At 43.4% G+C, this 26,209-nt stretch overlaps 2 protein-coding genes across 2 annotated transcripts in view; one reads left to right on the top strand and one right to left on the bottom strand.

Moving 5' to 3' along the window:
- Window positions 1–303: 303 nt before the first annotated feature.
- LOC121089494 (guanylyl cyclase-activating protein 1-like) lies at window positions 304–8,103 on the bottom strand. Its single transcript, XM_040596767.1, has 4 exons — window positions 7,791–8,103; window positions 5,150–5,299; window positions 3,382–3,472; window positions 304–2,642 (listed from the first exon to the last, which is right to left on the bottom strand). The coding sequence occupies exons 1-4, from the start codon at window positions 7,986–7,988 to the stop codon at window positions 2,515–2,517; spliced, it is 567 nt and encodes a 188-aa protein (XP_040452701.1). The 5' UTR covers window positions 7,989–8,103; the 3' UTR covers window positions 304–2,514.
- Window positions 8,104–13,102: 4,999 nt separating this feature from the next.
- The window catches only part of GOLGB1 (golgin B1), a 51,640-nt gene continuing 38,533 nt past the window's right edge, over window positions 13,103–26,209 (top strand). Inside the window, exons 1-6 of the mRNA XM_040594315.1 lie at window positions 13,103–13,182; window positions 16,843–16,981; window positions 19,860–19,956; window positions 20,596–20,748; window positions 21,509–21,661; window positions 24,822–24,974. Of these exons, the coding sequence (XP_040450249.1) occupies window positions 19,867–19,956; window positions 20,596–20,748; window positions 21,509–21,661; window positions 24,822–24,974 (549 nt within the window). The 5' untranslated portion in view covers window positions 13,103–13,182; window positions 16,843–16,981; window positions 19,860–19,866. The remainder of the gene's footprint in view (window positions 13,183–16,842; window positions 16,982–19,859; window positions 19,957–20,595; window positions 20,749–21,508; window positions 21,662–24,821; window positions 24,975–26,209) is intronic.

Genomic DNA, 26,209 nt, shown 5'->3' with positions numbered 1-26,209 from the left:
TACCAACATTAACCCAAATCCCAAACCTGAGCCGAAGTCCAAACCCAATCCCCTAATTCTAACCCCAGCCTGAACCTTAACCCTTGACCCAATCCCAAATGATAACTTCAACACTTAACATCCTAACCATATTCCCTAATCCTAAACCCCTAACTCCAAACCCTCACCCTAACCCAGAGAAGTTGTGGAGTTCCCATCCTCGGAGATACTTGAAAACCCTAATGTGCTGAATCCAAACCATAGCTCTAGATATTATCCTCCTAATTATTCTATTCTATCAAAGGGAACAGTTCCAAGATATGATTATTGTACATTTTTTTAATCTTAACTGTACAAAGAAAGTCAAATAGGTCAGAAAACCATTATCTCCCCTTTACAATGATTTCCTCTCCAGCTGCCCAGTCTCCCTTCCCACACCTACCAACAAAGGCACATATACTGATGGATTGGTCTCTCGCAGAACACACTGGCTGCAGAGCCAAAACCCAATGAAATCATTCAGTAGCAGAATAGAAATATTAATAACAAAACACACATCTGCAACTTAGTGTAATGACAACATTATGTGGGCTTGTTGTCCAGCGTCATCAGTAATGACAGCTAAGGAAGAACCAGGTTACTATAACACCTATTAAAAAAAATTAAAAATTAAACTCCACTTATAAATATTCTGGATTATTGAGAATGTACATGCCCTTCTCCTTTATGTACATCAAGAAGATTCTGTACATTGTAACAGCTTGCTGCAACACTGCTAGCTGCTACAACTTCTTGGTGATTTCTTTAATGCATCAGCTGCACTTACACAAATTCTTTACATTCCTAAGAATTAAAAGTAGGGAGGGTCTGTATGGCAGATGATAACAAAAATACAGTTTTACATGTAACTGACCCATGAAACTACAAGAGACCAAGGACTCGTAACAGGTACAGGGCAGGTTCAACAGAGTCTGGAAAAAAAGACTTCTGCCTTCCTCAGTCCAAAGGGACAGCACAGCCCAACAGCACACACTCGTAATAATCCCATGCAGAACTGAGCAATGTTTGTCAATTCTCAGGCTGTGATTCCTCTCACAAGCTCTAAGACTGCAGATGTGTACATGCCTGTGAGACCCAGAGTATGAGCCCACCTGGCAAAATGTTGGCACCTGCTCTAAACACAATCACTCACTCCCTCAAGATCCAGTGACAACGCTGACTAAATCTCCCCTGACCGAGATGAAAGGCCAGACACTGCATTCAGTATACATATGGGCATCACAGAAACTTAAATATAAGCAAGATCAAGTCCACTGTAAAGTTGTCTTGTTACAGGTCTGCAAGTTCTTCCTCTTGCACATGGAAAACATGCCCAGCTATGGCATAGGCACTCTGCTGAACTTTTCCTGCATTCTTCTTTTACTTTCTGGTTCTCTCTCCAAATTCAAAGGCGCTTCTCATTTGTTACCTTACCTAACATTAGTGAACAAGACACAGTTTGCTCAGTTTCCATGCATGCTACATCACTCTTCGAATTGTGTACAAAGACACAGAGTCATTTGTGGCAGCACTGATCTAGAGTATCAACTTCAGTGTTCACATGAACAGCAGAACTCACAAGCCACCTTGCAGAGTTGTTTCTTTTGCTTCTTAGGTTCTTTCCCCAAGAATAAAAAGAAAGACCAATAAAGGACATGTGAAGCAACAATATTAGGATCACCTTCACATATTTCATTTATTCGGTTGTATTGAGAGGAGAGTGGTAGGACAGCAAGTGTAAAAAGGATTTGATCTCTCAGGTGATTCTTGTGCTTCAGGAAACTGAGTAGCACTTTTTCTCTGGTTACAGAAGCTGCTCCTAAACTGTCGACTTGCTTGGTGAAGAGTTCTTCGATCACAGAAAGCTGCGAAGAGCAGCATTACTGACAGCGCAGCTGGGAACAGATTTATCACCATCAGCCTTAAATCCTGATTTTTCTTTCAGCTCTTGAGATCTTCTAAATACAGCTACTTCTGTAGAGACACCAAATCCAAGTACATCTGGTACAAATATGCTGGTGTTTACGACCTAACACCATGACAAGAACAGTGGAAGTTACATTCTTTTGATAGTTGTCTACATGGGTAACAGTTTGAAGCTCTTTTGTACACGTCGGAAATTCTCCACACTCCAACATCCTGTTCTGCTAGTGCTTTTCACAAACTTAGCATTACTTTTAGTCCATTGCAAAGTGATAATATGGGACACGGAATAAGGAGGAAACCTGTGCCCTGAAACTTGGTCTTTAAATTTTAGGAAGCCAAGTGAAATATTGCCACCTAGACCCAGTTTTTTCTGAACCTACCCTGCATGTATGTGGCTGAGCTTCACTATTTGCACAGGAATTCAGATACGCAAATATAATAGTGTCTTTCTGTTCCTATTTCCATATGTGTGTTTATTGAAGTGTTGTTTGTTTTTAAAAATGCTGTCTCTCCTTTGTGGCGTGTTTAAACCCTTCTGTGTTTCAGCACAGCGTTTTCTCCCAGCATGACTTATACACTATGCCGACGGTTGTTGATCATGGCCACAATGTGTGACAGGTCCAAACTTTTCATCATAACCTCCATGAACTCCTCATCTTTTCTTGCTCCCTCCACAAATTCATCCAGAGAAAGTTCACCTATGTGAGACACAGACAGAAGGCATCAGAATCATGCCAATCCACATTTGAAGAGGAAAAGGAGTACTGTAATCTAACTTCTGAGAAATGGGTTTTCTGTCATAGGCCAAAAAAACCCTTGTACAGGGAACCAGCTTGGCAGAGTTCTTCCGGAATAACAAAAGAGCCTATCAGAAGGTAATGAGCACATGAAGTAGCAAGGAAAGAAATATCTCAGGGACATACAGCAACTACAGTGGTGTTGGGTGATTTTTGACTAACTGGTCCATAGTTCTTCATGGGCTTGCTCTACTGTCTGTAGCAGACCCAGTGAAGAAACTCTGAACTTCAACATTAAGTTCCAAATCTTCCTTTCCTTGCTGCTGAAATAGTTAGGAGCAGCTGGGGCCATCTGTTAATGTTTCCCATTTCTAACTCTGACATAAGCTACGCAGCAACATAAAACAGGCCAACAAAAAATCCCCACTCCAAAACCTCACGGCCAAACTCATGTGAACAGAACACAGCTGAGACTTAGTACAGGGAACAACTCCTGTCATACTGATTATGTATGATGCAAGGAGAAAAATGCCTTAGCAAAATTCATGGAGAATGCACTACTGGATGAGAATTCATATAGTGAGCAAATATAAAATGAAGCAGCATAAAGTTCAATAAAGAAAAGAAGACATAGATGTCTCTCTGAGAGAGATGTCTCTCAGAGACCATCTGAGTTGGATGACAAAGACAGGAACCTTACCATCTCCATTGACATCAATTTTGTTGAAGACTCTGTTGGTGAACTCTTCTGCACTAGTTTCATGGCCACCACCATTAATAGCTCGAATAGCCTAAAAGAAAGGAGTAAGAATAGGAAGCTGTCTAATGGCTCCCAAAAAGATAGACTGATTCCACTGCAGCCTCCCAGCATAGATTCAGAGCAAGACAGCCACACATGTTACCTTCCCCACACAAATGAACCAGCGTCACAGGAAAACACAGTAGAAATCATCGGGCCTTACTGTTGGCACTGAAGAGTGCAAAGGCAGCATGGTTCTGGAGCACGGAATGAGCAGAGGATCACCCTAAATCTGCTTAGGTAGAGGTTCAGCGCTGTAGAAATGGCAAAATCAGGATCCACCTAGCTGATCTACTTTCTATTACCCTGTGGTCCACCAAGCCCCATAAACACTGTCAAACACCCTCTGCATTTGACATTATAAAATCCCTTTGTTATATGCTGTGGTCATTTATTTCTGTTCTTGCTTTCTCCACTTCCATTTATATACTGCTTGCAGTGTGTCCTGGTTCTCCCTAAAGCTCACTGAAATTCATTTCCAGCTTGAGAAAGTTTAAGCATTATTCACTACTGTTTACTAGAGTTCATCTTATTCATACCAATATAGTGCAGAGCACTTTTTCTTTCCATGCCTGTTTCCTTTGTTTGAGGATGTCCATGAAATACCTGATTCCAGAGCCTTCATATTGATTCTATGACTATTCATTTTCTAGTTTTTATCTTCCAATATTTGGTATGTTTATTCACTCTTTTTGAAATGCCATTTTACTAAAACTAAGTATCACCTCAGCAACTTCCTAAGGCTGCCAAAAAAGACACTGAACTACAGTCACAAATTTCAAAAAGCAGTAAATTGGTTGCAACCAATTATCACCCAAAGGACTTGTTTCTTAAGAGCTCTGTGTTAAACACTATCTATTGCTTCACTGTGAAGTCTGAGTATTTCTGTTGCAAATTATTAGCAGGAGGCTGTATGTTATTACAGTTGTTGATTTGGTTTGGTCTTTTCAATGCCCAGCACTAAAACTCATATCCAGATAAGAATGTATTATTAATATCTTATTAGTGGTTTTGTGGACAGCTCAGGCTTCAAGTCTTCACCAGATCCATTTCCTGACTTTTCTTATTCAGAATTGTAAATTATTTAGGGCCACTGAATCTTTCTTGCATCTTCCTAATTTCCCACTCTCTGCAGAATAATCTGAATTTCCAGCATAATTTATTCTGAGTTATTCATAAGGTCATATTTATGCCTGTAATACCAACACCTTCCACAATAGCTATTTGCATACAATCTTTTCCGTAGACAGTCATTCTTTAAACTATTTGCCAGTCAGAACTGTTTTACTGCATTGACATTTAGGAGCTGGTTCTAAAAAGCAAACTGGGAATAACTCCCCAACTACTGTTCACATGGGGGAAAGGATATGTGAAGGACACATTGCAGAGACTGCAACTGACAGTCATGGAGTCTGAAAGCTTGGAAAGTGCAATTTAGGTCCTAGGCAGCTAAAACAACTTTATGGAGTTAACTAAGCTGTAACATGTGCCGTGGTGGTAAAGAAGAGTCTGTCAAGTCTGCTTACTTGTGGGGAATGCTGCTAAAAAAAGAACGCTGCTAAAGAAAGTCTCATCCATGATCATCCATATGGGGAACAGCTAAAGTCTTGCTTGTGTGGTGAAACTGGGCTTTAAGGAAATGAAAAAACACAGACCCCTGGATAATCACCTTAATGATGTTGAGCAATTCATGTCGATCAATGCAACCATTGCCATCTACATCATAGAGCTTGAAATACCACCGCAATTTCTGCTCCATCTTCCCACGGAGGACGAGGCTGAGGGCAGCTACATATTCCATGAAGTCAATATACCCATCCTGTGGGAAAACCAAATTGTGACAGGAACAAACTGAGGGAGTTATGGCTCTGGAGCCCTTTTACATTATTGCTCCTTACAGCTAAAAATCAGGAAGAAAAAAAAATGGCACAGACTTGGACCTCAGAAAAAGCTTTAGTACACAAAGACACATATACACACGTGCTATTTCTCTGGCCACCTTAAAGATTTCCTAAATACCTAGATTCCTAAAGTTATGATCTTACTTATGTCTAGACTACTCTGTGCTCATCACCTGCAGAGGTGGAACTTGTTGCTCCTCATGGCCAGTGTGAACAAACCCCTCTCTGTCCACCAGAGCTGACTGCTGGGAGAGAAAATAGATCCAGAGCCCTGGCTACAGAAAAGTAGAAAGTAATACTACCTGAGGTTTTCTAGTACTAGGTACTAGTCTGCTTTGTCTTAGTGGGAAGCTATGCAGTAAACCATAGATCTCTTCTCCACTCTCTGAAAAAAAGTGACTGAAGATATTTTTTAAAACACAAAGAACATGATTTCAGAACTGGAAAATTTGTTCTGTATTTAGGTTGTTAAGCATTCCACATCTTGAATCCACAAAGAAACTCAAGAAGGTCTTGTTTCCTCTGCAAAAAAATGCCAGACAGTAAAGGTTTGTATTCCCTAGATTTAACACTGACTAAAATTTGGAGCAGTTAAAAAGAAACAACAAATGAAGTGCCTATCACTGTCAAAGAGTCTGACCAACTACTTCAACAAATTGCAGAGCAAGAAAATGAACTTTCATTTATTGAGGCATTTAAATAAAGTCAGGTGCCTTTCTGGAATGGATGTAAACAAATATATGTGAAAGGCAAGTGTAGGTGGACTAGCAGAGCACTACTGTTTTACAGCAAGAATCACAACATTTTAAAATATTTATTCAGGATCACTGTAGTCCTCCACTTATGTGAGTTTTTCATAACTTCACTCAGCAAAGCCACAGAACACAAAGATAACCAGCTCTAGAGGTGGGAAGGAGGGCGTGATTGAAATTTTTAAAATAGCTCAAATGCAAATTTATCCTCTTTGTCCTCAGCAGAGTTCTCAGAATCTGAAGGCCCAGAGGGCAGATGATCCCATCCATTGTCAATGTCTGTATTACTACAGGGTGAATCTTCCTCCGGGTGCTCTTATTCCTTGCCCTTGTTTATAAAAGGAGCTTAGATTAAGTGGCTAACTATTAACAGACTAAGATTAACTGCTGTAGATCCATCTCTACTAGCTGCCACATTACTTAGAAGATAGCTTTTTATCTTTGTATGACCAAATTTGAATTTGAGTCTTCTTAAACCGTTGCTTAACTGCGTAACATGGGGCTCACAGGAGAACTTCAAAATGTGTAACATTCTTAAAGAAATTCTAAGTCTTTAAACATCCCAAGAAATGACAGAGGTAAAGTCTTGTGCTGGAACTGTAAGTGTGTTGGTTTACTTTATAAAACTGCTTCTCACCACTATCATCATCCTGGCCACAGGGAACTCCAAGATGACAGGATATTCTTCAAGATTTGCAGTCATTGCCAGTCATTACATCCACCACAAGACCTCAGCTACCCTGATGGAGCCTGGCTGCTCCTCTCTTACCTTTAAGAATTTTGTAACATTCCTTAACTCCTTATGCCTTCTCACATGTTGTCCAAACCAATGCTTTTTGCTCAGTCCTTAGGCTTTCCTTCTTCAAAATTGACCCTGTGATTTCCTACCTGTTTCGCATGTCTCTGTGACTAGTTCCTCCTTGACTCACAGCCATTTGCTCCAGCCATTTCAGAACCTTGGAGCAGAGAACAATTTTCTGCATCTTCCCAGGCTGCCATAAAACCAAATTTCTCTGTCATTGAGATTACAGGCCTGCAAGCATGGGCTTAAGTATATATGGATAAAAAACAAGCAAAAGTGAGAGGCATTGCATGCTTAAAGGAATTGTGGGGGCTACTGTTTCTTACCTTAAAGATAGCTAGTGGTCACCTGTCACAGTGAGGAATACTACCTACCTCCTAGCACTGAGGAGAGCTACATCAGTGGTCCGCCCTGGCAGTATTAACTTCAGCTGGCAAATACCTGGAAATTACTTCCTCTGTGAATGCTATAATGATTTATATTGTGTTTGGTTCCTGTAGTGTCTACTATCTAATACAGACATGTTTTTGAATAATAAGAACATATAAGAACAAGAATAAAAATTAAATCTCCTTTCATTAGTATTTTGCTAGTGAAACAAGGCGAAGTCCATCAAAACACAATAAGGAATTCTCAAACTTGCACAAGGTAGGTAGATAATAAGGTACTATTATTTAAGGTTCTGTTATTATGTCATTATGTATGCATATTAATTTGCTTCTTGCATTTAGCTACTTTACATTAGTGTCCCTCAGCAGCTTTCCACACCAATGTTTGTAAGAGAAAACTGAGGACTCTAAAAGTTCAGGAGCTGGTTCTCTTTTAGGCAGTTAATTTCCTTGCCAGTGAACTCACCTTGTTCATATCAAACGTGCGGAACATCTGCTCAATGTACTCATTGGCCTCTGGATCCAGCCCTCGAAGCCCAAAGAACTGTTTAAATTCATGCTCTGTCAGCTGTCCAGAAGGACACTCCATCATGAACTTTTTGTACCAGTGGTGGATCTCAACAGCCTGCAGATCATCCACTGTGGAGCTGCTATTGTTCCCCATGTGTATGTGTGTTCAGAAGAACGATGCTACAGGAACGATCCTCTTCCTCCTGTTGCTCTCACAGCACTGCTCATCAGCTCCTGTCCACGTTCAACATTAGTGGCAGTTCAGTGAGGATCTAACATTCCACAAGCTAATTATAAATGTTAATCTGCTTAGAGGCTGATTTATAAACCTCAAAGTTTCAATGATACAGTCTTCTTAAAATGGAAAGGAGGTGCAAGATAATCTAGCGAATCACCACTATTTCAGAAGCCAGATCAGAAAGGGTGAGAAGGTTAACCAGAAACTGGCATCAGGATCTATACTGGTTTGGTACACTACCCTACTTTTAGCCTTGACAAGATTATACATGAAGATAAAAAGAAAAGGCTACAAGATGCGAGGTGAAGTAAAGGTCTACTCCTCTAACTGGATTCAAGAGTCTGTTTTCTCAACTAGAAATGTTTGTTAACTTTTGTGTATAAGAGCAGAAAGTGTTATAGCAGTAGCCCATCACAAACATTAGGCTATGTGGGAAAAAGTTCACCTCCACACACACAAAGGAGCCCAGAGGAACAACAGCAGATGGGGGACCCCAAACAATCCCCCAACCTACCTACTCCCAGAACCACCCCAGAAGTCAACCCATAAAAGGCTCATTTGCATGAACAGGAAGGAGCAAAAAGAGACAACCACAGGCTGGGGAAATCCCCAAATAACCCAGTAAGAGAAATTAAGCCCCTGTCCCAGCTCCTTCTAAGGCTGTGATAGGGAAACCACCACCCCCATAGGCCTGGAGGTGACACCCATCACAAGTCAGTGGGAGATGTTGTCAGAGTGTCTTACAGACCGAGTTGGGTGACTGCCTAGGGGTATGGAAAAACATTATGGGGTGGAGGTGAAGAGAATTTGGGGATTGCAGAGAACTTATCATGGGGTGTTTAGGGGAAGAACCAAAGGTGGGGAAATGTAGCAATTTGAGTCCAAATCAGTTTGCCTCACATGGGGCACCAATTGTCACAGCACTATGAAACTAGCAAGCAGCAAAAAACTTTACCAATGGTCAAACCCTACTGTCTATGCTGGGGGTCCATCCTCCTGTTGCCAGACCACAGTCCCTGTTGCTGCTACATTGCAGTTTTCCCCTTCTCCAGGCTCCTCCTTCATCCAGGACCCTTCTCTCCCCACACTCCTCAGAGCTATTTAACCACTTTGCTGGGACGAGCTGCAGCTGCACATCATCAAAGCAAGGCCACAGCTGCATATTATCAATGTCAATCAACCCACTGTCTTCATTCCCCTACAGCAGGGGTCCTCAAACTTTTTAACCAGGGGGCTGGCACGCGGATGAAGTGGCAGGCAGCCATCTGCAACTGCTTGGTTTCCCCCCCCCCGCAACCCCTGGCAGGGGGCGGCCCTGTAAATACCAGGGGCTGGATTGAGGATCCAGGGGGGTGGGATTGAGGACCATAGGGGGGCTGTGTCTGGCCCATGGGCCATAGTTTGAGGACCCCTGGTCTAGATGGTTTGGGGATGAACAAGCATGGGAAAATGGAGGGAAAGGGGATACAAGGGGCTAGTTGCAATAAAATGGTTTTGGCCAGTATGAGTATCTAGCCATGTCCTGTGTCTGATCAGCACAGTCTTTCCTGTCTTCTACCATTTCTAACTCTTTTTCTAGCTGTCCAGCTCTGATCTGTGTGCACATGTGTGCATGAGGATTTAAGTGCCTACAGCTGGAGCGGAGACCACAGCTCACAGGAGCCTGCATGTATTTGGTGCCAGCAACTGGAATCAGCGAGGATCTAAGTGCCAGCAACTGGTGTCAGACCACGGATCACAGGGTCCCACATGTCTTGGGTTCTAGCAACTACAGTGAGTGAGAGTATGTATGTTAGTAAGTATCAAGCCAGATAAGCCATCAAATAGGTTAGGTGGTTTGGGAACCAGCTGTGTGTATGTCTCTGTGAGTGAGACAACTGGAGGAGTTGACTACCAGAAACACCAGGGGTCCAGCCCAGCCACTGGAGAGACTGTAAGGTGTGGGGCTAAGGAAGACCCACTTTTCTGTGTGTGTTTCTCTGTGCAGGAGACAGCTGGAGAAAACAAGGATCCTGAGAGTCTCATCACAGTTACTGGAAGGACCCACAGCGTACCTGTCTGTGTGTATGTTGGTGTGTGCAAGGGGATCTGTACCAGCAGCTGTAGTGGGGCTGTGGGCCTTGGGGGTCTGGCATGTCCAGGTGACAGCACCTGGGGAGATGAGGCACCCAGAACCAGCTACTGGGTAAGCGGAGTGTCAAAGTCCAGCTACTAGAGTGATCTGCACTGCACATTTGACTATATTTCCCACTGATGGATCTTCATCCTCATCAGCCGAGAGTGGGACAGAATGCAGCCATTGGTGCTGCTTGTGTTTGTGTGAGTGCTGGGTGATTCTGTCTGTGTTGCTGGCTGCGTGCATATGTATATATGTGTTGTATACATGTGTTTCTGTGTGTGCTTACTAAGAATACATTCTCAGCTTTGCAACTGGTTGGACCTGGGGGCATGGAGCTGTAGCAGCCTCACCTCTATCAGGCCACCAGATCTAACTCCTGACAATAGCACAAAAGAATCACAGGCAATAACCATCTTTACTTAGAAATGTTTGTTGTTCCAACATTTTATCCTCTCAAACCTGTATCTGTTAAAACACAGTTAGAGATTATTTTTGTAGCATAACTTACAAAAAATATGCAAACCCAGAAATATTTTATAATAAAACAAAAAAAAAGTAATTTTAGATCCTGAAACAATGAACAGCACTAAACAGTCCATGTACTTACCATTTGTGGCCAGCATCATATAAAAATGTAAGTAGTACCACCTAAACTTCACTTTCTCAAGAGCATATTAAATCAGTGTAACAAGACTATGTATCACAAATGTTTCAGCTACTTAAACTGAAGCTGCAGATAAACATTAAGACCATAAAAAATTGGTCTTACTGAAATATAGTGAGATACTAGCACAACTGAGCCTTGAAAATTAACACCATTAATCCATTTAAGAAGGACAGTCTGTAAAGGAGATAGAGGATTTCGACCTCTGTTAGACACTGTTACTAAACATTCTTAAACTAAGAACTCAGTGTTACATTCAAAATCTTTTTTGTGGACAAAGAGGAAGTATACCTTACATATAGAATCATAGATTATAGAATCACAGAATGGTTTGGGTTGGAAGGGACCTTAAAGGCCATCTAGTTCCAACCCCCTGCCAGGGACAGGGGCACCTTCCACTAGACCAGGTTGCTCCAAGCCCCGTCCAACCTGGCCTGGAACACTTCCAGGGATGGGGCAGCCACAGCTTCTCTGGGCAACCTCTTCCAGCGCCTCACCACCCTCACAGTAAAGAATTTCTTCCCAATATCTAATCTAAACCTGCCCTCTTTCAGCTTAAAACCATTCCCCCTTGTCCTATCACTACAGGCCCCTGTAAAAAGTCCCTCTGCAGCTTTCCTGTTGGCCCCTTTAGGTACTGGAAGGCCGCTCTAAGGTCTCCCCGGAGCCTTCTCTCCTCCAGGCTGAACAGCCCTGACTCTCTCAGCCTGTCTGCCTAGGAGAGGTGCTCCAGCCCTCTGATCATCTTTGTGGCCTCCTATGGACTCACTCCAACAGGTCCGTGTCCTTCTTATGTTGGGACCCCCAGAGCTGAACACAGTGCTGCAGGTGGCGTCTCAGGAAAGCAGAGGGTCAGAATCACCTCCCTCGGCCTGCTGCCCACATTTCTTCTGATGCAGCCCAGATTATGGTTGGCTTTCTGGGCTGCCACTGCACGTTGCTGGCATCTGTCCAATTTTCTGTTTACCAGTATCCTTGAGTTGTTCTCAGGCCTCCTCTCAATCCCTTCACTTCCTAGTCTGTAACGGTACTGGGTATTGCCCCCATCCAGCTGTAAAACCTCGCACTTGGCTTTTTTGAACTTGATGAAGGTCATGAAGACTTTATGAAGTCAGAGCAGCACAATCACCCTTGCCTCCTAGCTGTCTCCATCATGTGTTAGCATATATATTTGAATGCCCTCATAATGCTGCTTCTGGTGTCACTGTGTAGTCCTGCCACAGGGCATGGCCATGGGCTCCGTGCCCAGTTCGCAAGGCCCCAGGGCTAAGGCTTGCCAGAGCTGCCCTGAATTGTTCACCACTGGCCTGCAGCTTTCTTTCACTTGGCTTAGCTGTGAGAATAATTTCTCTAATTTATCAGATGTCTATGGCAATTTCGTTAGTTATGCTTGTGTGGTACAACCATGGTTTTATACAGGTAGTAGTAGCAAGCAGTTATTCTAGGTGGCATGAGATGTTTACGGCTCTTAACACAAGATGTAGAGAAAGACAGGCCTGGTGAAACAGCTGAGGTCTGGAGAAGTGGGAGATGCAGGATTTGACACAGGAGAGAACAGGCACAGATAGGGCAAAGGCTTTGTGCTGGAGACCCCCTGGCGGTAAACAATTAACTAATGATGAGTTAAGTAAATGCAGGCCCAGAGCTGGACAAAAGTGGTTTAGGAGTAACAAAGTAAACCTATCAGAGACATGTACAGGGCACCACAGAGACTGACACCCCCGCTGCCTTTTTTGTGGGCTTAGTAGAAAGACTTTTTACCAGGGCCTGTAGTGACAGGACAAGCGGTGACAATTTTAAACTGACAGAGGGCAGGCTCAGACTGGACACCTCGAGAAGCACTCAAGGCCAGGCTGGACGTGGCTTTTAGCAACCAGATGTAGCAAGAGCTGACCCTGCCCACATCAGAGGGTAGACCAGATGACCGCTAGGCTCCCTCCCACCCCAGCTGTCCCGTCACCCGCACACGCGTGGACCAAACAGCCTATCGCTGCCGCCGTCCCACCGCACCCTGGCGATGCCTCAGGCAGCCGCGGCTGATTGGTTGCTTCCTTGTTATTGGGCGGGACCCCAAGCCCTACTCGGGATTGGTGATTTTGTGCCATGTTGCAGGATAACCATGGCGCCGAGGCGGATGCTACGTCGCAATTAGCTGACTGACGTGTCTATCTTCGTAGCTCCGTAGCTTATTGGCTTTCCTCCCGCTAGGAGGCGGGGCTGTGCGGGAGGCGGAAGCTGCCGCGGCATGTTCCGGTGCTGAGGTGGCTGGGGGTGGGATTGGTTTCACTGCGGCGGAGCCGTCGCCGGCGGGTGCGCGTCGCCTGCAGGTCAGTGCTTCCCCTCCGCCCCTCGGCGGTGGGCCTGGGCTGGGCTTTTTCCGTCACGCAGCGCCGGGATACGGCCGCCCCGTGGCGGCGGCCTTGCTGGCCCGCAGCGTTCGAGGAACCGGGGCGGGTTCGCAGGTGCTGGGATGCGGGGCGGTGAGGAGCGGCTCGGGCTGGCGGCGGACCGTTCTCTCCCGGGCTTCGCAGTCCGGTCCGCCTGGCCCCGCCACGCCGGTGCCTACGCTGTGGCCGTGCCTCTATGGCCGCGGGGCCCAGGTGTGCCGCGCAGCGGGGCCCGCCCGGGGAGGTACCTCCCTGGGGAGGTTTGTGTCCCGGGGCGCCCGCCGGAGGAGCTGTGGCCGGCCAAGCTCTCGTCGGTGAATCTGCGGGGCCGGTGGGGCAGCGTGTGTTCTGTAGCTGCCTCGGCGCTGGCTTCCCCTCCTCTCGGTGGAAGGTTGTGGCGCGCTCCTGAGGCCTGGGGTTGCGGGGGGCAGCGGTGGTGGAGATCTGTAGCTCTCCTTCGAGCCTTGTCCCTTGTAGAGCCCCTCTGCACAGTGTGAGAGGCTTGGTCCGGGGCTTGCGTACAGCCGCAGTGCCTTCTGTGCCTGTTTGCCTTCAAAAGAAGGGAAGAGCAAAGAATTAAACTTCTGTGTAAAAAACTTAGAATAAATCAGGGAAAAACGCTGTCGAGTCTTTCTTCCCTGTGGCTAATACCTAGAGATAGAAATGCATGGATTTATGCACTGCTCATTGTTCATATGCAGACTGTCCTATGACTAGTAATGGACTCAGGCCATTCCCAGTAGGGCAAGTATGTTTCAGAGTAATGGAGCCTCTTCTAGAATGCTGCTGGTAGTCACAGTGTTCAAATTAAAGTCTCATGAGTAAAAGTTTCTTAGTCATGGGAGTGCTGAGCAAAATATTATTTTCAACTACCGTCAGAACACAAAATTCTGGCTTACATCATGAACACAGTGCATATCTTTTGTGTTCTGCTATTCGTTACAAAAATGGAAATCCATACCAAAGTCTGTATGACCCTGGAAGAGTGACAGTCTTGTCCTGAGAGCTGTACTGTTTACTTTGTTTGGGTGAGGCAGTGGAACACAGAATAACCTCTGTCTTTCTGTGTTTGTCTACTTCTGTTTATGAGGAAATTGGCCAGCACTGTATAAAGTTTTCCTGGTATAAGCTCAGAAGCAAATACGAAGTGCAAGCTCCAGGTTATTCCTGCCACAAGTCCCTGAGACTAACACATGAGACAGCTACTACCTTGCATGTGGGCTGTTGGCTTTGGGACAGTATTTAAGACTATGTTATGTCTGTTCCTGGATTTTTTTATCAGGGATGGCTCAAACAAGACTGAGCCAGGCTCTTTACAGTGGTGTCCAGTGGCAGGATGGGAAGCAGTGAACACAAACTGAAACACAGAAGGTTCCTGCTGAACATCAGGAAATCTTTTTTTACTACGTACGTTACTGAGCACAGGCCCAGGGAGATTGTAGAGCCTTTGTCCTTGGAGATACTTAAAAGCTGTCTGGACAGTCCTGGGGAACTGGCTCTGGGTGGCTCTGTTTGATCAGTGAGGTTGGACCAGGTGACCTCTGGAGGTTTCTTCTGACCTCACCTGTTCTGTGATAAGATCCTCCCTGAACCTTCTCTGTGTTGTCCTTCACTGAATTTGCTCTAACAAGTCCCACCTCTCTTGTTCTGGGGAGCCCAGAACTGGACACAGTACTCCAGATATGGCCTCACCAGTGCTGAGTAGAGAGAAAGGATTACCTTCCTCCTGGCAACACTCCTAACGCAGCCCAGGATGCTGTTGGATGTTGTCATGCTGTTTGTCATGAGGGTGCATTGATGGCTTATGGTCAACTTGTTGTCCACCCACCATGATCCTCTCAGGTTTTTCTCTGCAGAGCTGCTTTCCAGCTGGTCTGTCTCCAGCATATACTTGTGCAGGGGGTTATACCTCCCCAGGTGCAGGAGTTTGCATTTCCCTTTGATGAACTTCATTAGTTTCCTGTTGGCTCATTTTGCCAGCCTGTCCTGGTCCCTCTGGATGACAGCATACCCCTTTGCGGGGTATCAGCCACTCTTCCCAGTTTTGTGTCAGCTGCAAAGTTGCTGAGGGTGCACTCTGCAGTGATATCAGCCAGCTGTCTCTACACTTCTGGTGCATCCTCTCAAGCCCCATGAACTTGTCTATGATCAGTTTGTGCTCCCTAGCCTGGTCCTCTTCCACATAAGGTAAGTAGTCTTTGCTCCAGACTTTCCCTCAGGTGTTGGTGGCCTGGGATTCCTGAAGCCTAGTCTTGCCACTAAAAACTGAGGGAAAGTAAGTGAGCCTTTTCAGTGTTCAGGGCCCCTGCCACATTTAGTAGTGGGTCCATGTTTTCTCTGGACTTCCTTTAGCTATTTATATAATTGTAGAATCACTTTTCATTCCCCTTCACATCCCTTGCCATACTTGGTTCACCTGAGAATATAATCTAAAAGTGAGTTCGAATCTATAAGACTTCAGTTTATTAAAGTCCGTGCCTGTGCAAATAGGTGCAAACAGGCCTCAGTTCCTCTGTATTTTCAGGAGGCCAGGTGTAAGCCAAGCCCAGCAAAGCATATTAGCTTGAGTTCAGTATCAGGTTAATGTATCCAGCCTGGACAAAGGCCAGGGAATCTTTTTTTCAACATAGTCCCTGTACGCATTCCTGAAATTGTAATGCCCATGCAGATAGGTGCTGAGCCCCATACATATTTCTAGTTACAACTGATATCTGGAGATGCATGGATTCTTTTTTTTCCCTGATTTCTAATACCACTTCTAATAATTCACCTATCACTTCTATCAGTCCTGAATGATGTTATTTTATATTATCTCAAGTCACATCTCAACCACATACTGTGCATTTGTGACTTTAAGAAGCTGTGGCCTAATGCTCAATAGCAAGGTCAGATCCATCCTCTTCAAATACTGCTTGCTGACAGTTAAAAAGAGGCGGTTTTGCATTTGGATGACTTTTTTCTAACATGTGCTTTTACTTCTGCCAAGACAGCAGGTTCTGTTCCTGGGGCATTGTGGGGGTGGTGGTTTACAAAACTGTAAATACTTCATTATTCTTACAATGAATCAGGGATTCCAGGTCTTTAAGTCTTATATTACCAGCTTGGTGCACAGTTGATGTTGACAAGAAATTTCTCTAGCAGGAATGGTAAAACTTATTCTGATATTCCATGCTTCAGGCTCACCTAGGGCCAGCTGAAAAGCAAAGTACTAGCACTTTTTTCATGGGCTATTGTATTGATACAGAATGTGGACAATCCTGGCTTTCTGATAGTATGCTTCATTAATAGTTTCACCCTCCAGAGCCCTTGGCAAGAGACTGAGGCCTGGCTTCTCTCCTCATGTCCTTTTGCTCACAAACAGCTTCTCAAGCATTTTATTCTGTAGGCTGAAGAAACTAAGCTTATGCCATTCAGTATAAGAAACCAGGGCATGTCTCGGCAAGAACAGGAGAAATCCAGTTTTCTGAACACTTCTTATGCTTATTGCAAATGACTGACTGTAATAATCCCAGTGTACTGTGTAGGATGAGGAATGGACTTACTTCTGTACTGTTGGGTAAATTATTTTCCTCTTTTTCTTTTTTTTATCTCTCTGTCTAGAGTCTTGGTTCATGCAACCCGCCAGTACGCAAGAGTTAAAAAAAGAATGGTGTGAAGGACCTGTGTATGACTGTTCTGCCTTGGAAACCTCTTTACTACTGAATAAGCAGACCTATGAGCTACCTGGCACATGAAAGTCGTTGGTGTTCGTATTCCCTTTTCTGCTATTGATACTTAATGTGCATTGTGACGTTTCCTACTTCTGCAAAAAAAGTTGGTTAGAAGATGTGACTGCTACAGAAAAATAACGCACTACTGTTCTCTCCATTGTCAGTATTTCCACATGTTCTGTGGCAATCTAAAATCAAAGATTTGCTTACTAAGAGATCAGGAATGAGTGGATCATTGTAGCCAGCTTTAGAAGCCTACTTCTAGCTAAACCGAGACTTCTTGTCATATTAAAAGATTCCATTTGATGGAGATAATTATTGTAAATGTAAACTTGATCTTACGGCTAATGTGAGTTTGCCTAGTTTCAGTTTGCACTATTGGAACTTCTTTTACATTTGTACAAATTATTTTGCCATTTACAGGCATGGACTTACAGTTGGGATAGATGTAAGCTTTTCTGTTAAGAGATATGTCAGGTGTCACGTGACCTTTTTTCATAGAATACTAGAATGATGTAGGTCTTAAGAGATGTTGACATTTGTTTTGCTGATTGACTGGATACCAAGCAAAAATGAATTCCGAATCAAATATAAGAATAAATGCAGTTTATTAAATTACACTATAATAAAGGAAAACAACATGCAATATGATAAAAGGAAACAGTACTAGTTATTATGCATAATATGATAAAAGAGCAATAGGAGCGAAGCATCAGATCATTACTGCAAAGCGTTACGGAGACTAAGAAAAGGACACATCACCAATTACCACCTTAACATCATCCAGGCCCACATTTTGGCTGGGAAGCCCCACTGCAGCCGGTGCCAGGAGTCTCTTGGTAACTGGGAGAATTCCTATGCGGTGTGTCCACCCATAGGTGAGGCTTCTGGCCCCGTCCTGGAGCTTACCTGCCTTTATACTCCAGTGAAAAACGAAAATAGTGTACACACCTAGTGTATGCAAACTTTTAAGTTTAGGCTAAGTGCAGGCATGCACTATCTCATGTTTCATAGGGTTCACGCATGCCAGGGACATTGGCCAGATGCCTGAGCATGGTGGAGTTACCATCATGACACAGCTGAACACAATATTTATTGTCTGGATGGTCCTGCTCATATCTTGATTGTTCAGGGGGCTTGAGACAAACACCACCTGCTCATTAAAGTTGTCCTTGAGTGCCCCGAGCTCACTGTCCAAGTTGAGTGCTCCCTGATTAAAGACAAAGACTTTTTCATAAGCAGTCATCAGTTTAATACATTTTTATCACAGGATTGGTCAAACCCTCTGTTCCTAGCACAGCTGGCTTCAAAGTTAGATCAGGTTGCTCTGAGCCTATTCCAGTATTTTTTTTTTATCATCTTCCGTGTGCGTGTATTTTTTCTGATTGAAATTTCTTATGCTGCAACTTGTGTCCATTGCCTCATGTCCACCTGCTGTGCACCCTGTAAGTGTCTGGCTCTGTCTTTAACTACCTAATAGGTGATTATGGAGAAGACAGCGATTATATCCCCCTCCTTACCTGATGTTCTCAAGGCTGAACAAGCCTGGCATTCTTAGCCTCTCCTTATGTCTTGTAATTCGACCACCAATAATCCTGGGGCTTTCTGCTATACTTGCTTCGGTTTGTCCCTGTCATTTTTGTGTATCAGGGAGCTTCAAAGTGGACACTGTACTTTAAATGTAGTCTTACAAGTGCTGAACATAAAGGAATAATTGTTTCCCTCAAGCAGCTGGCTGCAGTCTTACTAGTACAACTCGGTATGTAGCTGAACTTCACTGCTGTGAGAGCACGCTACTGACTCACGTTGAGCTTATCCACCAGCATCCCTAGGTTCTCTTCTGCAACACGGTTTTACAGCCAGTTTGTCCTCAGCCTGTACTAGTGCGTATGTTTGTTCCATCCCAGGTGTTGGGCTCTGTATTTGCCTTTTCTGAACTTCATGATATTTCTATCTCTTTCTTTAGCCTGTTGAGATTCCTCTGGTGGGCAGCACTATACTTTGGGTTATCAACTACTCATTAGAATCTGGGGAACTTACTGAGGTGGATTGTATCACCTTGTCTGGGTTAATGATGGAGAACTTAATTTCCACTCCCTACAATGGCAAATTATGTATTGCTGACTGGTACTTCTTGCTGCCTTTTTCTGGTTCTTTTTTGCTTACTAAGATAAAGGAGGTCAGGAATGAGTGGATCATTGTAGCCAGCTTTAGAAGCCTACTTCTAGCTAAACAGATACTTCTTGTCATATTAAAAGATTCCATCTTTTAATGGTTTAAAGGTTTCCTCCACTTGCTGGATCAGTTTGGGTCTTGAATTTCAAGCAAAGGGAAGAAGGTATGCTAAGCAGCAGCTGTGGAAATACATGCCCTCTCCACCCTGTCCCTATGTCAAGGTCCTACGCTGTCATATATGTGACATGCAGAGGTCTCATCATCTCTGTAATGAGACACACTTGCATTTAGTAATCAAATGTCAGGGCTGAGTTCACCATTCCCACTACTTATTAACAGAAGCCTTTTATGTATGGCCTGTAAAGAAGTGACTTCATTTAAGAATCACTTACCCTTCTTTTGAGTAGACTGAACAGATCATGGTTCTCTAATGTCACTGTAAAGAAAGATAAAGAATGAACTATGAGAGTGACTTGAAATCTGGTAAAGAAACGTATTTTTCAATCATACATGTAGAGTGGTGAAGGTATCTTCATGTGTCTTACTAGCATGTCTTGCTGCTTTTGTTAACGTGGTCATTTCTTTATTCCTGAGGTTTTACTTTGGCTTTTCTCTCTTGGCGGGGGTAAGCCTGGTCACCTCTATAATGTTACAGGTCAGCATGAAGGGATGCTTATTCTTCTTAGCAGTTTTGACTCTGTAACCATGTTCTGACTCTTTGTTTTGTTTTAGGCTGAAAATGCTGAGCCGTTTGTCAGGTTTAGCAAATACTGTTTTGCAAGAGCTGTCAGGTGATGATGGAGATGCGGTTACTGAATCCTCAGTTGCTGTAAGTACAGTGTTATCTAAAGACTTACAGATGTTACTGAGAGTTAGTTTGAAAAGTATAAATAGTTTGACTGTAACGAGAACTGTTTTCTGCTGCTTCATTGCTGACCAGTAGACTGAGCTGTCATCCCACTCTGCTGCTTCTGTATTCCTGACCTCTTTAATTCACCATTTTTGTGGGGCAGACCATGATCTCTTTAGTTTCCACGTCTCAGGGTGATCCTAGAAAACAAACTAGAACTAGGGTGAAGAAAGACTTTTAAGGGTGCTAATGATTCAGTAGCAGAAAGGGGAGCTCTGCATGGTTGGGTGAGGGTGGAAGGCTGATCTGTATGTTGCCCTTTGGTACTTGAGATGGTGGATGGCGTGTGAGTGGTAGAGTCCCTCCTGTGCCACTCAGTTTCAGATTTGCTTTTGTTGTGTTTGGCGAACATGCTCTTTTTTCTGTGTATTGGCTTATGGGTATCCTGAGCTTTCCTCCTGATTTTGCCTAATTGTATATAGTTCTATAGGCTACATGAAATGCTTGGCAAGGAACGGAGCGCAACATTTAGGAGTGGAGCTGAAGATACCAGTTAGATGCTATGCTGCAGTCTGTTTGGACTTTTTTTTTCCTCCAGAGCACTCATTTCATTTTCAGGTACAAGCTTTAGAGACAGAAGCAGAAAACATGGAGGAGGCACCTGAGGAGCTATTGGAGCGCCTAGCCCAAACAGAAAAACTAGTTGTTCACCTAAAGGATTTGATCAGAGAAAAGGATGCCCAGCTCCAGCAAAAAGAAACTGTACTCAAGGTATCATTTCTTTCACTGGGGACCTGGGAGCAATGGTAAAATGCTGCTTCAGCTTTCTATGCAAGCCAAGCTATGGTTTCTTTTGAACATTTGAGACATCTGTACTACTAAATGTATCGGTTCCAGAGAATTATTGGAATCCAAAGAATGGACCCTAGCCCAAGAGATGTAGGATAGCTTCTGTACGTTTTGCATAGAGGTAATTCCTTCTGGAGTAGATTACTTACATCCAGGCTATGTAACATTTTGTCTTGGAGCTCCTGAAGGCCAGTGTGGATTCCTGGTGGCTCTAATAAATATTAATATCTTTTGTATGAGGTTTTTCTTTCCCCACTTCAGAGTGTTTGAGACAAAGAGCAGACTGTGCTGCAGTCACCCAGCAGTCCAGTGGTGTTACAGCACGGTAACCAAAGATCCATATTGTATACCCTGAGGCATGACATGAGAGAAAGAGCAGATACTTGAGATAGTGTTGAGGGGCTGAGTAGAGCAAGTCAAACCGAGTTTGTACTAACTGCAAGAAGTTTCTTGAGTGATCAGTCCCTTGAACAGAAAGTACTAGAGCAGAAGCTAACTGTTTTGCTGTGTGTAGTGGTTCAGAGCAAATTTGTTTCCTGGATGTGTTTTGATTAGCACTGTTACTGGGGAGGCAGGTTTGAACAAAGAACGGCAGGCTGACACATTATGTAACTTTTCCAAGTGGTGCTTTTGGTGTGATAGCACTGGAATTTTAAGTGCAGTTTATATCTTTCTTTTACAGGAAGAGCGAGAGGCTGCAGATGCTAAGCTGCTGAAGCTTAAACTTCAGGCCAAAGCCAAACTGGCCTCTCTGAACAAACGCATTGAGGAGCTGACAGAGAAGGGATCACCATTACCTGCACAGACCTTATCAGAAGAGCAAGCGTATTCTAAGGTTGGGAGAACAGGGCTGCTCAAATGATGTTGGCGTCTGCTGATAACCTGGTGCCACCCTTCATTTTAGGTCCCAGTGAGTTAGCATGTCCTATCTGTCTTGTTAGCAGGACATTCATAGTTCCCACAAGGATGTCTATGCTGTAGGAAGCTGTTGTACTGCAGATGCGCTTGGAGTGCACAACTTGACCTCCTCAAGGGTATGGGCCAGTTTCACTTGCATACCTTCAGTAATCTGTTGTAGCTAAGTTATTTCCTGAAGAAATCACATCTGAGCTGTAAGTTTCAAAATATTACCTGTCACATAAGTACAGCAGAGGGAAGGTTGCTGAAATATAAGAACAAGGAGGTAGGGAGGTCATTAAAATTGAAAGACAGTAACTTACATGTAAAAAAAGCAACATATAACTTTCCAACAGTGTAGCTTCCTGTGCTGCTGCGATGTTTTGTGGTTAACAAGCCACAACTGTGTAAAGCTAGGTAAAAAATGAGGGGAAAGTGTCCTGTACCAAGACATTAAAGAAGCTATTAGCTACTAGCTATAAACTCCCATTGGCATTGGTAATTTTTGGAAGCTTAAATTTTTTCTGCTGATCACATGGTTTTCTTTACAAACTTAGTAATATTAGGCAAGGGAAATATGACAGAAGTCCAAACAGCTTGCAGGACTTCAGATGATGTTTGTTAAACCAGAGAAGACAAAGGTTATTTAAAACATTGGAATAAAAAGATTTAAAAGGGTATCAGAAACATTATAAAGGGTGAGTAAGAGAGCTGTTAGGTGAGGGGTGATGACTGATGGAGTAAAAATTGGCTCTGTGACTTGTGCTTACTATTTTTGATTGATGGCATCATAAACTCATTGCGACTGTAAATCATGCTACTGTAAAATCATGTGCTACTGTAATCCACTTTGCAATACAATCTTGATACTCTTTCTCAATGCAAAGCAGCGTTTGGTTTTCATAAAGGAAGACCTGGATGACCTTGAGGTTTGACGTAATATGAAAATAAAGCAAAATTTAACAAGTGCAAGACCAAGTAATTGTGGTATCCTGCCACTGTATACTGGAAGGCCATGAAAAAAATCCCCCATCTGCAGTGAAGGCCCTGGAGGCTGTTCAGCTATGTCATTTTGCATTGCTGTCCTGCTGCTGAGGTGCTTTTTTTTTTTTAAGCTTATTCACATGTGCGGTTTGTAGAACCTGTGTTGCTGTTACATCACATTGTGTAGACTTCCTGTTATGGTCTAATAAGTGTTCTGGCTTCAAAATTCAAATTCATTCGTTGAAGGCAAAATGAGAGAAAGCTTATAATCAGTTAATCAGCGTGGTATAGATTTTTAAAAGACGCCTACTCTTTTGGTTATTATGTAAGTCAAACAGCTGTCTTTCCAACTATTGTACTAAGAGTGGCAAGGCCTTGTGGAGTGTAGACAAGGCTGTATTTAGAATATCTAATTGGTACTGTTAGTTTCTGTGCTTTTAAGAGCGCCTCATTTTGAGGAGAATTGAAAAATCAGCTTATATCTTTCTATTAAGTAGTTGGCATTTGTATACAGAACAATTGAGGCTCTTCTTAAACTTTTAAAATGGGTAAACACAAATTATGTTCAGATACAAGAGTTTATACATTTTGGAAAAACATGATATTTGAAAATTTGAGCTCTGGGAACTTTGTGGCTATGCTACTGTCCTTAATTGTGGCACTCCATGTAGTGGCCAGTGTGCAACAACTTTATCAGAAGCTTTTCCAAATCTGACTGTAAATATCAATTCTGAAAGCTAATCCCAAATAAGTAAATTAATCCACCCATCTTTTCCCCCCTAGCAACTGTGTTGCCCCAGCCTTATGAATTAGTATATCCCTTGCTTCTTAAAGCTTCCTGCACTTTTGTTGTTTCAGGGTTTTTTTTTCTCCTGTTCTACTTCTAAGCTTAAGTGCAATTAAAGCTTTCCCCTGTCTGTCTATTCTATCTGCTTCCAAAGACCACCTCTGTAGGTGACACAGCTTTTGGGGAACAGTACCTTATTCTTATTACACTGACTTATAAGTCCTTCTAAAAGCCTTCATAAATTTTTCAGATTGGCTTTAAAGGACGTAAATGCTCTGTAGACTCGATATGTTATTGGTGATCTTTGTTCTAATGCCTGTGACAAGGAAAAGGAAAGAGATACATTTTTTTTGTATCTATTCGGTCAAAAATCCCCAGCACTAAGTGCTTGAAGTAGTTGGGAGTGCTGAGATTGTAACAATAGATGGATGTTTCTCCTGCTCCTCTGTGATAGTTTTGATATGCTGGATTTAATATCTGATTCTGTGTTAAGCAGGTGTACAGCTGAGGTATTAGAGGATTGCCTGCCATGCAGATGGTCTTTGAAAGACAAAAAAAGGTGCAGATGTAGTGTGCTCATACGTCTGAGTAGACATAACCTAAGCATATGTTTTTGTGAAATGTTGTCCAACTTTAAATTTCATGGTCATAAATGGAGTATTTTAATGCCTTGGAGTGGATGTTGTCCAAGTTTAAATTTCATGGTCATAAATGGAGTATTTTAGTGCCTTGGAGTGGAGTAGAACTGATGATTGTGTGATCCCTTTGCTTATTTCTAATAGGTTCATTGCTGTAAGTCCCTTTAGTCTAAGGAGATTTCCATGGGCATTTTCTGTAGTCTGAAGTATATAAGGTCTGACCCTTTGTCAAGTGGAGAATATTCTTCTGTTGCTGATTAAAAAATGTTTAATTTCTGGTATTAGCGAAATCTGTGAAATTAAAAAGCCTCACAGATTAAGGTGGTCATATCATACATTATGTATTATATTTTAGTTAATAATATGATTTACCTTAGTTTGTATGGTAAGCATTCATGGATAGTTATCCATTCCAAAGTGATTTGACACTTCCCAGTTAAAGACATCTTGTGCATATCTACACAGAAATAGGGAAAACAGTTACTTTTTTCTTCATTCACTCTGAAGAACAACTTCATTTCAAGACACAAATGAAAATGTGAAGTTAAGAAATGTAGTAGAAATAAGCATCTGGTTAAGAGTCAAGAGTACAGTAGCATTCTAATTTATTTTTTTTAATTCCGGTAATACTGATCGGTTTATTTTCTTCTGTTTCTTTTCTTCACACTTCTTTCTCCTTGCAATATCAGAATGACCAAAATACAAGTGAAGCACATAGTGAAGAAGCTGGAGCACTAAAAGAGCAGCTCAGGGAGCAAGAGGAGATTGTTCAGGATCTGAAAGAACAGCTGGCTCTAGCCAAAGTGAATCTGAAAGATGCTGAAATCAAATATGCCACACAGGTACAGAAAATTTTTCTATTCATCAGTCTGTGTTTATGTCTGTGTTTCCACCCCACCACTTATTCTAGCATAATGGTATAGAATAGTTCAGCTGGAAGAGACCTGCAATGATCATCTAATCCAACTGCCTGGTCATTTCAGGGCTGACCAAAAGCTGCTAAAGCATATTAAGGGCATTGTCCAAACGCCTCTTAAACACTGACAGGCAAGGGGCATTGATACCTTTTTAGGAATCCTGTTCCAGTTCATGACCACCCTCTTGGTAAAAGATATGTTTCGTAATGTCAAGTCTGAACCTCCCCTAATGCAGCTTTGAACCATGCCTACACGTCTTGTCACTGGATAATTTCAAACAGTTGTTTCTGAGGATGTGCTGCTGCTAGGGAATATGGCTAAATCCTGTAGCCTGACAGGGGTGAGGTTGCCAAAGCTCCATGCCCCCCAGTCCAGCCAGCAGCATGGCTGAGAGTGTGTTCCCAGCAGTCATGCATATACAACTCCTGTATGCATATATAGGTGGCCAGCCACATGGATAACGCAGACAGAAGGATCTAGCACTCACATGAATACAAACAGCACCAACAGCCTCACCCTGTTCTCCTCTATGGCAGTTCAGGTGAGGAAAGAGTAAGAACATATATGGATGTACATTGTGCATCTCGCCAACAGCTGTGCTTGGATACTTGGTCTGCCCAGTAACTGGCCTCTGGATCCCAGTATCCCCAGTTGCTGTGGGACATGCAAAGCCCCAGGGCCCACAGCTCTACACCAGCTGCTGGTACAGACCCATTGCTCACACACGTGTGCACAGAGCCGGCTGGGTCTCCCCTGGTCCCTCCAGTAGCCAACACTCCTGGGCTGGCTTGCTTTTAGAAGAATGCTCGTATTAGTGCACGCATGCATGCAAACACCCACACACCACCACCATGCCTGACCAGGGCTCCCTTGTTCCTTTCAGTAGCCAACCCCCAGTAGTCTTATTCTTAGAGAGACACAGACACACATGCGAACCCTGACCAGGACTCTCCTGGTGCCTCTGGTAGCCACGCTCCCTGTGTTCTCACTCTTAGAGACATGCAGGCATGTGCTTGCACACAGTTGACCAGGATTCCCCTGTTCTCTAGTAGCCAGCTCCCTTAGAGATTCACACACACACAAAAGCGGGTCTCACTCTTAGAGACCCCCAGGACCCTATGGTCTCTGACAGCTGGCCAGAACTCCCCTGGTCTGTCCAG

The sequence above is a fragment of the Falco naumanni genome, chromosome 5 (genome assembly GCF_017639655.2).
Source record: "Falco naumanni isolate bFalNau1 chromosome 5, bFalNau1.pat, whole genome shotgun sequence".
NCBI classification, from domain to species: domain Eukaryota; kingdom Metazoa; phylum Chordata; class Aves; order Falconiformes; family Falconidae; genus Falco; species Falco naumanni.
The sequence above is the reverse complement of the archived record's forward strand: the minus strand, read 5'-3'. Positions and strand labels throughout refer to the sequence as shown.

What these genes read in the sequence shown, in the direction of transcription:
- LOC121089494 (XM_040596767.1), bottom strand. Translation starts at nt 7,988, where the DNA reads ATGGGGAACAATAGCAGCTCCACAGTGGATGATCTGCAGGCTGTTGAG. An exon ending in GCACGTTTGATATGAACAAG is followed by an intron (nt 5,300 to 7,790) that starts GTGAGTTCACTG and finishes GTTTTCCCACAG; the next exon opens with GATGGGTATATTGACTTCAT. An exon ending in AATTGCTCAACATCATTAAG is followed by an intron (nt 3,473 to 5,149) that starts GTGATTATCCAG and finishes CCTTTCTTTTAG; the next exon opens with GCTATTCGAGCTATTAATGG.